Source organism: Tachysurus vachellii, chromosome 10 (genome assembly GCF_030014155.1).
Source record: "Tachysurus vachellii isolate PV-2020 chromosome 10, HZAU_Pvac_v1, whole genome shotgun sequence".
NCBI lineage: Eukaryota > Metazoa > Chordata > Actinopteri > Siluriformes > Bagridae > Tachysurus > Tachysurus vachellii.
Genome location: NC_083469.1, coordinates 24,527,080 through 24,542,079, shown reverse-complemented (window position 1 = coordinate 24,542,079; position 15,000 = coordinate 24,527,080). Strand labels below are relative to the sequence as shown.

General features: G+C 42.6%; 2 protein-coding genes across 3 annotated transcripts in view; both read left to right on the top strand.

The window, feature by feature from the left end:
• wdhd1 (WD repeat and HMG-box DNA binding protein 1) overlaps positions 1-8,872 on the top strand; it is a 17,935-nt gene extending 9,063 nt beyond the window's left edge. The window contains exons 13-26 of the mRNA XM_060880443.1: positions 791-975; positions 1,071-1,312; positions 1,405-1,542; positions 1,634-1,790; positions 3,112-3,226; positions 3,582-3,713; positions 3,842-4,059; positions 4,163-4,302; positions 4,604-4,660; positions 4,849-4,880; positions 4,994-5,143; positions 5,335-5,462; positions 5,548-5,683; positions 8,558-8,872. Of these exons, the coding sequence (XP_060736426.1) occupies positions 791-975; positions 1,071-1,312; positions 1,405-1,542; positions 1,634-1,790; positions 3,112-3,226; positions 3,582-3,713; positions 3,842-4,059; positions 4,163-4,302; positions 4,604-4,660; positions 4,849-4,880; positions 4,994-5,143; positions 5,335-5,462; positions 5,548-5,683; positions 8,558-8,740 (2,013 nt within the window). The 3' untranslated portion in view covers positions 8,741-8,872. The remainder of the gene's footprint in view (positions 1-790; positions 976-1,070; positions 1,313-1,404; positions 1,543-1,633; positions 1,791-3,111; positions 3,227-3,581; positions 3,714-3,841; positions 4,060-4,162; positions 4,303-4,603; positions 4,661-4,848; positions 4,881-4,993; positions 5,144-5,334; positions 5,463-5,547; positions 5,684-8,557) is intronic.
• A 777-nt stretch (positions 8,873-9,649) lies between these two features.
• Positions 9,650-15,000, top strand: part of gch1 (GTP cyclohydrolase 1) — a 16,825-nt gene continuing 11,474 nt past the window's right edge. The window contains exons 1-2 of one of the 2 annotated variants that reach the window (XM_060880444.1): positions 9,650-9,707; positions 10,042-10,443. In XM_060880444.1, the coding sequence (XP_060736427.1) occupies positions 10,065-10,443 (379 nt within the window). In that variant the 5' untranslated portion in view covers positions 9,650-9,707; positions 10,042-10,064. The remainder of the gene's footprint in view (positions 9,708-10,041; positions 10,444-15,000) is intronic. The other variant, XM_060880445.1, reaches the window with a different exon arrangement.

Below are 15,000 nucleotides of genomic sequence, written 5' to 3'. Positions count from 1 at the left end.
TTTATTTAGTGTTTCTTTTTTTTTTTTTTTTAATAGTAAGAAATTTACTAATTTTGTTGTACCAAATGCACAAAGTTTAGTATAAATACTATTTAATCAACTTAATTACGTGATAAATTTAGAAACTCTACTGTATAATAGTCAATATTTACAATATTTAAGAATAAAATTTTTCTTCTTATATTCTTATTTGAATATATTTGTTTCAATCAGGTTTATTAATATGTAGATCCAGAAAGGCAGTCGATAAGAATTTTATGTAAATATTTAATTTGAATTGTATCATAGACATAAAAGTTCAATTTAAAATTGCATGCAATGAATAGCTTTCTTGGGGGCACGGTGGCTTAGTGGTTAGCATGTTCGCCTCACACCTCCAGGGTTGGGGGTTGGATTCCCGCCTCCACCTTGTGTGTTTTGCGTGTAGTTGCATGTGTTTGCATGTTCTCCCCGTGCCTCGGGGGTTTCCTCCGGGTACTCCGGTTTCCTCCCACGGTCCAAAGACATGCATGGTAGGTTGATTGGCATCTCTGGAAAATTGTCCGTAGTGTGTGATTGTGTGAGTGAATGAGAGTGTGTGTGTGCCCTGTGATGGGTTGGCACTCCGTCCAGGGTGAATCCTGCCTTGATGTCCGATGACGCCTGAGATAGGCACAGGCTCCCCGTGACCCGAGGTAGTTCGGATAAGCGGTAGAAAATGAATGAATGAATTTCTTTTCTTACTTTTTCTCCCTCAGAATAAATTATAATAACCATTTTATCGCACACGTGTGTGTGTGCGTTTCCTCAGGTTTGGAACTCAGTGGGTATCGTGCGCAGCTACAACGATGAACAGGATAATGCCATCGACGTGGAGTTCCACGACTCTGCTGTCCATCACGCCATGCACCTCACCAACACGCTGGAGCACAGCATAGCCGATCTATCCCAGGAGGCCGTTCTGCTCGCCTGTGAAGGCACAGAGGAACTAGCTAGGTATCTTTGGGGTTTAATGTAAACGCATGCTACACTGTTATTACACTGTTTTTATTTACATGGTGCTGTGTTAAATTCTGCTGTGTCCTTCCCAGCAAGTTGCAGTGCCTGCACTTCTCTTCATGGGACACGAATAAGGAGTGGATAGTGGACCTGCCAAAAGGCGAGGATGTGATGGCGCTGTGTCTGGGACAAGGCTGGGTGGCGGCGGCTACCAGTGTCATGTTGGTGCGCCTGTTCTCCATCGGCGGTGTTCAGAGAGAAGTGTTCAGCCTGCCGGGTCCTGTAGTGTGCATGGCGGGACACGGGGAGCAACTTCTTATAGTCTATCACAGAGGTATGAATGCTCTGTGTGTGTGTGTGCGTGTGTGTGTGTGTCATACAGTGGCATTTCTCATGACCCGGACGCAACGTGTGTTTGTGTGTAAGGGACGGGGTTTGACGGAGATCAGGCTCTCGGGGTGCAGCTTCTGCAGCTCGGCCACAAAAGAAAGCAGATCATCGGCGGTGAACCTCTTCCCCTTTCCCGCAAGTCGCACCTAACATGGATGGGCTTCAGTGCCGAAGGTGAGACGTGATGAGTGGATAACAGAACCGGATTTACAAACACAACAAAGAAGTGATCTGATTTATATTAGCTTTATGACCCCGTGTGCAGGAACACCGTGCGCCGTGGACTCGGAGGGCGTGGTGCGCATGCTGAACCGCTCTCTGGGAAACACGTGGACTCCTGTGTGTAACACCAGAGAGAGCTGCAAGAACAGGTCGGATCATTACTGGGTGGTCGGCATATACGAGAACCCCCAGCAGCTCAGGTGAGACTCTAATAGCTCCGAATATATTTCACTGTCATGTTGTTTTTTAAGTCAATGCCAGAAGACCAAACCAGCTGCTCTGGTAATTATAACGAGGGACTGTCTGTTCCAGGCCGTGCTACGCCTTCAGAAAACACGCCTGCTTTATGTTAATTTAACATAGTTAAGAGGAACATTACAGCTTCATGACGGAAAGACGGGTTTTCAGAGTATATTTGATCGTTATCTCAGAAAATGTCGTTCAGGTTGGGACTTCGATGAAAGTGTGAATAAACTCATTGAAACTACTCCAAATCTAGAATGTTTTCCTCCCTGGAAACGCATTGCTTTGGTCATGTGACTTTCACTTAAACGTGACTGTGACAATCCAGTTACTTTTAGGCTTCTTTTGTTGGTCAGCTCGAAATTCCACGGGAGCTCAAAATCCTTCACTAATCTCAATTAATCTCTCTCGTGACTTGAGCTTACACTCGCCCACCAATTACAAGCCGTTTATAGGACGTTCTTCACACTGGCTTCATTGTTTGTGGGGTTTTATTATACGCTTCTGTAGGAATTCATGTCACAAACTTAACCTGTATGTTCTGAATAAATTCTTACATAAACGTTCTTTAACTGGCATCAATTGCATATTTGGTTTCCTAGACATTCAATCCTTTGTCTGGTCCAAAAAATTTGGACGAGTTTGTAAAAATGTGTCACTATGTCCGGTTCTTACAAATTTCCAACGGTCCCTAGAACTGTTAGAGCTTCAGACAAATAATAAGCGAGTAATCAAAAGAAGTACAGGACATTTATACATTTGAATAAGCAACCATTGTGTTTTCTAAAGTGTCTTTAGTGGTTTAGACTTAACTTTAGTCTGTAGTTGTTTATGGAATCAATATCACAGTTGTCTATGCAGCTTCTGTTGCAACTCATTTCTTAACCTGGAAAATTATACACTGTATTTGGGAGAAGTTTAAAAATAAGGTGAAAGTTTAGGAGATTGATCTCTCTCTCTCTCTCTCTCTCTCTCTGTCTCTCTCTCTCTCTGTCTCTCTCTCTCTCTCTGTCTCTCTCTCTCTCTCTGTCTCTCTCTCTCTCTCTCTGTCTCTCTCTCTCTCTCTCTCTCTCTCTCTGTTTCTCTCTCTGTCTCTCTCTCTCTGTCTCTCTCTCTCTCTCTGTCTCTCTCTCTCTCTCTCTCTCTCTCTCTCTCTCTCTCTCTCTCTGTCTCTCTCTCTCTCTCTCTCTCTGTCTCTCTTTCCTTATCTCTCTCTCTCCTTATCTCTCTCTCTCTGCCTCTCTCTCTCTCTGTCTCTCTCTCCCTCACTCTGTGCAGGTGCATTCCCTGTAAAGGATCCATTTTCCCGCCGACTCTTCCTCGTCCCGCTGTGGCCATCCTGCCCTTCAACCTGCCCTTCTGCCAGACCAGCACAGAGAAAGGCCAGATGGAGGTGTGTGTACTTTTGGGATTAATTTTTTTTTTTCCAACAATCAGCTTTGTCCTGGGTAGGAATTGTAGCTGAAAGATGTTTCCTGTAACACCTGTCAGGCCGGTGTGGGCAGATAGGCAGGTACTGTTTGACACACTGACTCTCTGGTCTTCATAAAATCAGATTGGAATCTGTGAACAATTACTTCTGTTGTATTGCAGAGATACAAGATCAAGGATACAAAATCCCCCAAACCCCCTTTTCCTTTTTCAAGTGTCCAGTGTTACAGATAATGCTGTAATGCACAAATAACATCCAATCAGCCTCTTCTGATACGTTTACAACGATGTGTTTTTTTTTGCTAACGTGTCTACAGGAGCAGTATTGGCGCTCAGTGCTCTTCCATAATCACTTCGGCTACCTGTCGTCCAGCGGCTACGAGACGGACGAGGCGAGTCAGAGGGAGAAGGAGAAGGAGCAGCAGGAGCTGCTGATGAAGATGTTCGCAGTAAGCGGTTTCTGTTATCACTTACGTTAATGCTGCTGTTGTTCCTTTTATGTTCCATGAAAAATGAATATACTGGCTGAATATATATCAAGCCGCTCACTTCCTGTTTGCGTCGCGTCGCACGTCAGCTGTCGTGTAAGCTGGAGCGCGAGTTCCGCTGTGTGGAGTTGGCTGGGATGATGACGCAGAGCGTCGTTTCGCTCGCCATCCGCTACGCTTCACGTTCCAGACGCATGCTTCTTGCTCAGAGGCTCAGTGAGCTCGCTCTAGAGAAGGCCAGTCAAGTACAGGAGGAAGAGGAGCCAGAGGAGGAAGCAGCCTATTACAGCCAGCCACAAAATGCACGGTACTCTGTGAATCGAGTTTTTCTTTTTTGTTTTTTTTTTAATTCGTTGTTGTATTTCACACTTGCATGATGATTCTTTACACTGAAACTTGACTGTTCACAGGTCGAATCTAGCAAGTCGAGTCGCCAGGCGCTCGAGCGGCAGAGCCGCACAGGAAGACGGCGATGAAGACGAGCAGGAAGACGAAGATGCTCAGGAAGCACCGATGGAAGCTGAGGAAGAACCAGAAAGCAAGAAGTCACGTAAGAGTTCTCGCCATTCAAGTAGGACTAAAGTTATGGCACCTTGTAATGTGGTAGATGTGCCGCAGTGTCTTAAGTTACTTCACTGAACGGTTTTTTACCCTTTAATCTTTGTTTTGGTTTTTTCAGCTCACAGGTAAGTGTTTCTCGTCTGCTTTGAGTCTTTCATGTAAGCCACAACGCCTTCCTCTGACCGAACGTCTCAGGAACGACGAGTTTTAGCTCTCTTACTGTTGACTGAGTGCCTGAGAGAGAATATGATTGATTACGGATGACACTTTGTTCTGTTTTGTTATCGCAGGTGTGAATCCGTTCAGTAAAGGCACGAAATCACCTGAAAAACCTTCCATCAGACCAGGTGAGAAGATTTACTTTACTTTACGAGAACGATTTACAGTTGCGTAAATGTTTTGAACTCTTTGATATTTTCCGACAAATTGGAAGCTTCAGCTCTTTCCCTTCTCTCGTTTTTCCCATTTAAATTGCAACATGTTTATTTTGTTGTAAATCTTTTTTTTTCTTCTTTTTTTTCTTCCCCTCTCACAGTCAGTAAAGAAGGTCGTGTAAACCCCTTTAAGGTGAGACGAACATTTTTTAATTTACATTTGTTTATTTTTTATTTTATTAAATCATTTTAAGAATTTATCTTCAACTCTTCAGTCAGACATAATATGCTGTTTTGACCGAGCAGGTCAGTGGATCAGGAAAGCCGTCATCATCTCCGTCACCACAACCCAGAGCTACTAATGTTCTAGACACCATGACGGCATCCAACAGGAAACACACGGCATCGACTAAAGCTCCAGTGATAAAGCCTCTGGCACCGAAACCACGCTCCAAGGTACCTGTGTGTGTATATATACACACACACACACACACACACACACACTATATGTTCCAAAACCCTGCAGCCTCTTGAGCTTGTCAACTTTTATAAGACTCACTTTTGGCCTGTTAGATATGATCTTTGTTGGCACCTTGTTAAAAAAACAACAAACCCACTAATAAAGCCATGTTCTGTGTGTATTTCAGGCTCAGACTACACTGCTGCAGATGAGCACGTCTAAAGGAGCGTCTAAGAAGCCGGAGGAGAAGGAGACGGAGAAACCGAGGGCAGAGAAACCTGCAGCAGAACCTGGAGACAACGTGGAGAACACCAGGTGGGAGCAGGATCATGTCGAGTCAGTTATTCTGTATTGTATCCATCTCGTTAAATAGTGACTTTAATTTTTTTTTAACTCTCAGACCAAGGACCGGGTTCCAGCTGTGGCTCGAGGAGAACAGGAAAAACATCCTCGCCAACAACCCGGACCTGGAGGAGATGGACATCATTAAAGAGGCCATGAGTCGCTTCCGCACGCTGTCAGGGGACGAGAGGCTGGTAAGAAATGACCTGCTAATTTACACTTGCAGACACTGCAGGTCTACGTCACAGGGTGGAGCAGCGCGTTGTCCGTCCTCTTCCACATACACCAGTAAACATGCGTCCACGATTGGACATCTCCCACTCTGATTGACAGGGAAGGGAGAGTATGTCCCGCCCACCCGAGAGCGCAGCTCATTAAGCAGGAGTATAAAAGTATCTAGATATCATGATGATATAAACAGACCAGACGGGGAAATTGCTCAGGTAGAATTTATTTATTTTTATTTCCTCCTCCCGTGACATCCACAATCCTCGCTCTTCAGTAAAATGTCACGTTTTCATATCAGACATTTCTACCTGCCTGTGACGGCTGGTGGTATTCAGAATGCGTTTAACCTGTAACACTTAAACTGGATTCTGTTTCTGGGAAGCTTTTGCATAAACACAAATCTCGTAGGCTGATCTTTACCTTGAAGACACACCACATTATATCTCTTATCTAATCGACTACGTTCTGAAGTAAATAAGATAACCTTAATTTTTATTTTTCCTCCTCTGCTGTACTTGTACTCAGTTCGTGACCCTGCACTTAATGGACTACTCCGCTCACCGCTCAGGGACGAACACCCTCGCAACAAACCTCCCTGATACGTGATGAGAGGGAGCTCGGTCGCTCTGGAAACCTGGGGGTTTATTGCACACACCCATTGATCTTATGTTAATGTAGTGCCGAGGTGGAGAAGGAGGCGCTGGGCTCGTAGAGGCTGAATGAACAGAACGAGTGATGAAAGGGCGAACGTGCGCAGCAGGCTTCGGCTCTCATAAACGACCCGTGTGTGGGTGAATCATCGCTGGGTCTGTAATGGCCTCCGCTTTTGCCTCCTCATTCAGGAAACGAATGCATCCGGACCTGCTCTGTCGATAGCCATTAGGGTTCTGGGTCTGTGCACGCGTGACCCAGGTGTGTGCCGATAAATCATTACCTCGACTTCTTTTACGAGGCTTCGACACTGTAGCCACACTTTACGCCAATATATAGACAACGAATATATTTGTTTTGTGTTTAAAAACCACAAACACTTTTCTCAATAAAACATCATGCCTTGACAAAAGCATGGTGGTGACCTGAACGGGGTCAAAGTTCAAGAGGACGGAAAGACGGGTAAAGAATGAGAGAATGGAGAGATAAGGGGGAGGGGGGGCAGTGCAGCATCTTAACTTACTAACTAACAGAATGTTCCGGCGATCATTTTCTTTAGCTAGTTCGCATTTAATTACTTTGTTTACCGTCTAGCAAACGAAGGAATTTATTTGTAAGTTGTTTGCAGCAAGGAAAAAAAAAAAGATCCGCCAAGTCGACTCACTAACTTGAACCTCGTTTGATTAGCTTTAAATCGTACTTGATTGACGAGTTGGTGCAATTTTTTATACCATAACCCAGTCCAAAATCAGTCATAAAAAAGACAAGAACACTAGGTGATGCATTAGGACAAAAGTAATGGCACTTTTGAAATTTTAATTTTTAGCACTTTTTAGGGCTTATTATTAATAGGTCACATGACCAGAAGTTCAGTAAGGAAAGTAAAGTAGCTCAGCAGTTTAGCTTAAAGTACCGGAAACACAGATTCTTTTCAGCTGTCTGTTGGTGTCTCACCATTTTAAACTCAAACGAAACCTAGTGAGATACGGAGACTTTCCTGAAGAAAAATCACAAAACCAAAATACATTTTCCTGCCAAAATAACACAACAGAGGGGTCACGGTGGCTTTGTGGTTAGCATGTTCGCCTCACACCTCCAGGGTTGGGGGTTCGATGCCCGCCTCCGCCTTGTGTGTGTGGAGTTTGCATGTTCTCCCTGTGCCTCGGGGGTTTCCTCCGGGTACTCCGGTTTCCTCCCCCGGTCCAAAGACATGCATGGTAGGTTGATTTGCATCTCTGGAAAATTGTCCGTAGTGTGTGATTGCGTGAGTGAATGAGTGTGTGTGTGTGTGCCCTTGCGATGGGTTGGCACTCCGTCCAGGGTGTATCCTGCCTTGATGCCCGATGACGCCTGCACAGGCTCCCCGTGACCTGAGGTAGTTCGGATGAGCGGTAGAAAATGAGGGAATGAGAGAATAACACAACAGCAGCAGGTCCGTTAAAACAAAATGATGTATTACTATATTTATTCCAATCCAAATAAAGTTTTTGAGTTTATTTCATATATATATATATATATATATATATATATATATATATATATATATATATATATATATATATATATATATATATATATATATACATACATACATATATATATATATATATATATATATATATATATATATATATATATATATATATATGTATGTATGTGTATATATATATATATATATATATATATATATTTATATATATATATGTATATATTTATATATATATGTGTGTGTGTGTGTCTAATATTGTTCATATTTATTGTTCATATCAATTAGATCGATATTTTGACCGTTAATGGTCATAATGCCGTTTGTGGTGTTGTACGTTTTTGTCTCGGCATGAGGTGTCTCTGTCGAGGTATACGTTCGTTGTTGGCTTGTATCCCTTCACCATACTAGCACATCTTTTCTCACTCGTAGTCTTTTAGCTTTTAACAACAATGTGGGGAAATAATAACAACACTGACAGTGATTTTAGAGTAACAGCGCCTTCAAAATACGGTTATTGATCCATAATTAAATGGTATCATAAACTGTTTTCTTCACAATTATATTTTTAATGGGAATTTAATTCCGAATGGCCTCAAACTCTTTATTTAGGCTGAAGTGTTTGATTGAGTGAACAGTCTGATTGATGATGTGCTATTCGGCTACCCGACACCAAACGTCACACTGGATCTATCCTTTACAGAAATGGACCGAGAAGGCGAAAGGCTCAACAGGAGAGAGTGCAGACCTCAAGAAAAGAAAGCGAGACGATGAGGGGAATAATGAAGCGGGCGGGCAGGTGGACACAGACGAAAACAGTGCAAAGAAGAAAAAACCTTCGGACACTTCGGCTAAACTCTCTGCTTTTGCCTTCAACAAAAATTAATTCTCCCTGTATCAGTGTTTGTATTAGTATTAAGCATTTCTCCTTTTTTGTCTTGTTTGTACATATTTCTGTGAACTGTTTAACTACTACGGTGTATGAAACCAGAGGTAAATAAAATGTTGACTTTTATAATGTGTTCATAGTCGTTATTTAAAACCTTTTTGGTGGAATATGTAAATTTATCGCGCACCGTAGTTTGCCCTATAGCGTGAGGGCCTATATACTCGTTTACTCAAAGTTCATTTGCACTATTCTGTGAAAACCCATCAGCTTCTCCGTGTCTAGGCCTCGAGTCAGAGCCCACATGTTTTTTTTTCCCCCCCAGTTTGGTGTTCACATTAAACGAAGCTCTTGATCTGTAACTGCAAGATTTTACACGTCAAACCGCTTTGATCTGATTGGATAATTGCACGAATGTGCACGTGTTAATGAATTAATCAGTGAGTAAACATTTTAAATACATAGTTGAAAACCCTAGGGAATAAATAAATAAATAAATAAACAATGGCCAACATTCTAATAGTGGATTTGTGTTATTATATAAATATAATTTATATATAATGTAAATTAAAAATAAATGCTGTGATTTGTGGAATTGATTTTAAACTGAAAGATACACACTTCTAAAGTTTAACTGGTGAAATATTTTAATATTTTGAGCATTAATAAGAAAGGCACCAAAGCCACATTGCTCTCTTGCACGTTATTACTGTCTCACGTGGTCCACTCCTAAATCTCTGCTCGCTCCCTACGTAGGCGCACTACAAGCACGTTGGTCCTTAACGACCTACGCAGTGCACTCCGTCCAATCAGCGTGGTGTTTAGTGATTCTCCCAAAGGGTGACGCGATCGGTCGGAGTGACCAATAGCGCTTCATAAATTAGCATACGGTTATAAAGGCTGAGGTGATCCGCGCGCGCACACAACCTGACGAGAAAGAGCAACCGAGCTGAGAAACTTCATACCAGTGAGCGTTTTTCTATATATTTACCTTTTATCAGAAAAAATAACGTTAATACAAAGCTTACACTAATCCTATTAAATATATTATAACTATTAGAGTAGTATTAGGCTGTTAAAGCAACGCTTGTATAATTAATACAGTTATCTTTGGGGCTCTTAAAGTGACAGTGCACTAATTAATTAGTTTTAATTAATAATAACAGGAGAAGAATTTATATTGGGAAAATGTATACAAATAATAAATAATAACTGATATAACAGGTTTTTTACAATGGTACGTGGAACATTAACGCAATAATTAAGTCTAACTAACACTATATGTTATACACTTATACCAGAAAGCTTGGACATCACCACTGTTATGATGGAGAACTCCAAACTAAGTCAAAGAGAAAGTGAAGCCTCATCGAGCAACGATACGGCCCTAAATGGAATCTTGGACGGGATGGAGAAGATGCCCAAGTGGAACGGAGCAGCCAAAGAGACGTCCAAAGGTGAGAAACCCACCAGCAAGGGCATCACCCGAGCTCCATGTTCGTCTGTGATGGAGAGCTGGAAGGAAGAGCGGACCCGGAGCGTGGAGGATAACGAGATGAGCCTACCGAGCATCATCGCCGCTTACACCACCATCCTCAGGGGTCTGGGAGAAGATCCGCAGAGACAAGGCCTGCTAAAGACGCCGCACCGGGCGGCCACGGCCATGCAGTTCTTCACAAAGGGTTATCAGGAGAAAATCATAGGTGAGTTATGAAAAAGAAGGTAAGAAAGCGTAGGACACGGGTTCCCGTACCTGGCCCTGAGGAACTCTTCCCTGTCCCTTTGGGTTGGACGACACTAAACAAGAGCAGACATGGGGTCACAGTGCAAGCCATGCTCAGATTAAATTATTTATTTAATCCCTAAATAGTATATAAATCTGATCGTTACACAGCACTACGGAAACACGACACATCTAAACTAACACCTCCAAATCCCACAAACATCTTGAGCCCATTTTCAAGCTACATAAGCTCTGGATGCTTGTGTAATGTGTACTTATTCTCATTACACAATTTTATGACTATGTGTAATAACACAAGCCTATTAAAACCTAAACCTTGGCGAAAACGACTTAGACAAAACAGGCTGTGTTTATTACCGCTTCATTAAGAGAAGCGTTGTATAAAGAACGACAAAAAGAAATTTGGTTAAAAGCTAACTTTGTTTAATGTGCTGGTTTTATTGGATAAAGGATGGCTTTTGGCATGCAAACCTGGAAACTGCACCGCAACAGGTTTCTGATTTAAAGGAAGTGATCTGACTGATGTTCCTCATTCCATTCATGTTTTCTTTCCTTTTCAAGAAACTCACCTTTGTTTAGCTATTGTTTCCTTCAAGGAAAACTATTGTCTCGAAGTGCACGTGTATTTACCGTAATACAGCGCAATGGAGATTAAAAGCTGTGTTAAAATGGCATGGTTTTGTGAAATGTGAAATTAAAATGAATAAAAAAAGGCAAAACTAATCAGAAGGAAAACGGAACCAAACAAATATTTAACAATGATAAATGTTTAAGGAAACGTATTCTATTGACTCCACCTTTTCTTTGTGCTTACGTTTGTTTTGGGTTTTTTTGCTCTTACTAATGTCCCCTTAAACAAAGCGAAGGAATATTATATTATATATTATTAATTGAATTTGAATTTTTGCTAAATATACTGCAAAAAATGGAAACACGGTATTGCGTTTGATCTTGAACAAGAGACTAAAATATATATCTTACTATTATTTATTTAGAAAACACAAAAGATGCTATCTGTATGCCGTTATTCAAACTAATTTTTTAATAATTGTTTGCCTGTCCCTTGGCTACATGTTTCCTTTATTTGTATCTGAAAGTACCTTCACTATGTCTTTGTAATTTGTACTTTATTGAAATTCAATGTATGTGCAAGAATATAGTATTTTTCCTCTCCCAACACTGATTGACAGATTTCTGCACCAGGCACCGGAGATGCAAACATAAAGGGATTCGCGTTTCTATTACAATTTTGGAAATGGTGAAACATTTGAAATGTTTCGAATGCACAGTTTGGATTTTTATTTGAATTATGTCACAGTTTGCAATTAGTTCGGCATGAAAAGTAGTTTGGAAAATACTTATATATTTAGGTAGGTTGTGGTAACTTTTTTTTATTTTTCTCTAAAACCTTTTAGATCGTTTCATATAATCTTTAGAAATCATAATTTCTGATAGTGTTAGATTAGTTCGCATCAGAAAAACCTGCCATTTTAGCAGGTGTGTGTCGACTTTTCTATCCATTGCATCGTCACTTTCTAAAAAAAAAAAAAAACTTTCTGTTTTTTTTGGTATTTCAAAAGGTTTTTCATTTTCCAGTCTATATGTATTTCTGAAGACTGATCTATGGGTCCGTGGTAATGTGCTGACTAATATTGCTGTTGTGCTCCTGTACTGTGAGTGGTGGAGGCAGGGAGCTGCCCCTCTCAGTTTTATCCCGGTACACACATCTGGTCCTGGTTTGGACAGCGTTTTAGAGCCCGCATTTGTTTGAGAATATTGGCATGTTTTCCAGTCCTGAAAGCAGGACCTGCAAAGCTCTCAGCTGAGTTCAATGCCACCGGCGACCTTTACCCCGGTGAGCAACGGTGACCCGGCGCACCCACGGCCCACATTATCACACCGGCATAATGCTACTGAGGAGTGTCCCAGGAAATGCTTATCTAACATGCGTTAGGTTGATGCGCTGGACACTGGGGTTCTTGTGTCTGATTGGTGGAAACATTCGCCACCCCTTCCCTGATTGTGCACTTTGAAAGTAATCAAGTATCGGGTGCAATTATTCAGCCACTTTAGTAACAGGTTGTTTCTTTATATCTGATGGGTAGTTTGACTGATGCGCAGGTGTTAGAGCTCAGTTATGTTAGTGTTCAGTAGGCTGAACACTAGGTTTTCCTTTTCATTTATTTACAGTTTTATAAAGAACCAACTGATGCAAAGTTTTTAAAAATGAGGGTTAAAGGGGTGTTAATTAAGTTTATTTCTTATTTTAACTTTAATTAATTTACTTTATAGATGATTCTGTAAAATCAGTTTTCATCTCTTTATATACTGTAGAAAGAGCTCTGTTCCCAGTATCAGACTACAGACTTATCCCAGTGTCTCAGCCCAGTGCCTCATCATGAGCCTCATCCCAGGGTCTCATCCCAGTCCCTCATTTTGACCCTCCTTCTAGCGTAACGGTGTCCAATCTTATCCACAAAGGGCCGGTGTGGGTGCAGGATTTCACTCCAACCAAGCAGAAGCCACACCAGAGTCTACTGCAAGCCAAGAACAACTGATTAAACAGGTGGAATCAGGTGTGGCTTTTGCTTGGTTGGAGTGAAATCCTGCACCCACACCGGCCCTTTCCGGATAAGATTGGACACCGCTGTTCTAGGGTCTCAGCTTCGGGCCTCATCCAGAGCAATAACACAGGGTTTTATCCTGGGCCTCATCACAAAGCTCAGCCAGAAGCACGATACCAAACCTCAGCCCTCCCCATCCTTCACCCTAAACCCTAAGCATCTTCAGCTCTAGCCTCCCCTTTAGTTATAAACCAGGGCCTCATTCACACTGTCTGTCTGTCTGTCTGTCTGTCAGAGGTCCTTTCAGTCTTTCTTTCTTTCTTTTTTGTTTGTTTCTTTTTTTTTCTTTCTCTGCCTATGTATCACTGTCTGTTTTTCATAGTAGTAGTAGTAGTAGTAGCCTTTATTGTCACTGGTCACAGGTACCAGCGAAATTAGCCATCAACCTGCCCATACATACAATACATACAATACAAGGGGAGGACAGGACAGGAAGACAGGGGATTGAAAAGAAATACAGCATAACATGAGGGAAGGGAGGAGAAAAAACAACAACCCCCAGACTATGCTCTGGTGGGGAGTACAGTGTGGGAACAGGAAAAAAACACCTCAGCAACATAAGCACATAAACAGTACGCCATAAACACATGACTTGCAACAGGGGAGGGGAGTGGGGGGGGTGGAGGTAATCCAGCACAGGCAAGCAGCCATCAGGTCCTGCGGCCTTTATCTTCGGCACTGGTCACAGACCCGCTTGTCAGACTGGCGGTACAAAGCGGCGAAGGCGTGGGATGGGGGGTGGGGGGGTGAGTGCATATCTTTATATATGTGTGTGTGTGTGTGTGTATGTAAGTGTAGGACTGGAGAGTCATTGCTCCCGGCATCAAATCTTGGTGCCCCAGTCCGCAAGATTGTCATAGTGATACACAGCAAATTGCCATGGAGACAACCTTGATTAGGTCCCAAAGAGAGTCAACAATCAGCAGGTGTCTGTAGAAGTGGGGGAAGGAACGCAAGAGCGTCACGCTACAGTGCTCTTCCAGGGGAATTGTTGTTCCAACAGCGGCCTTGGCCGAGGCCAGTGCTGGTTGAGGGAAGCCGAAAGCAGATATGATTGGGATTGTTTGGTCTTGGGGCGAGTAGACGCATTCCAATTTACACGACTACTCTCTTAGTCCATTCTGGTCTCCATATCGATCCATTTTTCTTTCCAAAGCAGTGAGCTTCTCCATGATGTTAACCAAAACAGTATCCAAAGCAGTGAGCTTCATCATGATGTTATCCATATTGCGGTTATTAGTCCCAGCCTCAGTGCTGACCGCTCTGCCCACCGCATCGATCATGACGGGCAGCTTTGGGAGATTTTGAAAAGCTGTTACCGTTTTCTGATTCTCTCGATAACCTAGGGCAATGCCTAATCCAATCAGCAGAACTCCTGTTATCATAGTTCCCGAATAGGTAGATATCTTCAATGTCCTCCACGGAAAGAGGCGCCAGACACACGACCCGCCATCTCTCCCACGCGTCCATCGTATAGCCAGCTGCAAACGTTCCGGCAGGGCAGTCAGGTTCCCCCGAACCCAAGCTTCTCGTCGAGAAGATGGTGTCAATTGCGTTGAGAGGCCAGTTTATCAGATCCATGATATTTTAGTTTGGAGAGCAGTGCAGAGAGAGTCTCTCAAAGTATAAGACAGTAGACGAGACGAAAGAAGCAAAGCAGGGAAAGTAGAGGGGAGGAGAGGGAGAGAAAATTCGACCGCCTTCGTTGAGAGCCAGAGAAGACCTCGTCTCCTTTGGCACGTGCGTCAGTGACATCTGGCACAGGATGGACTGATTGCATCCTTTATTTCAGGGTTCAACCAGCTGAACCGCTTGTTGACATCTCCCCAATTTACAGGGTATCCATGGCAACTCATTTTCTTTTGCGTGTGTTTGCGCTGGCGCACAGGGCC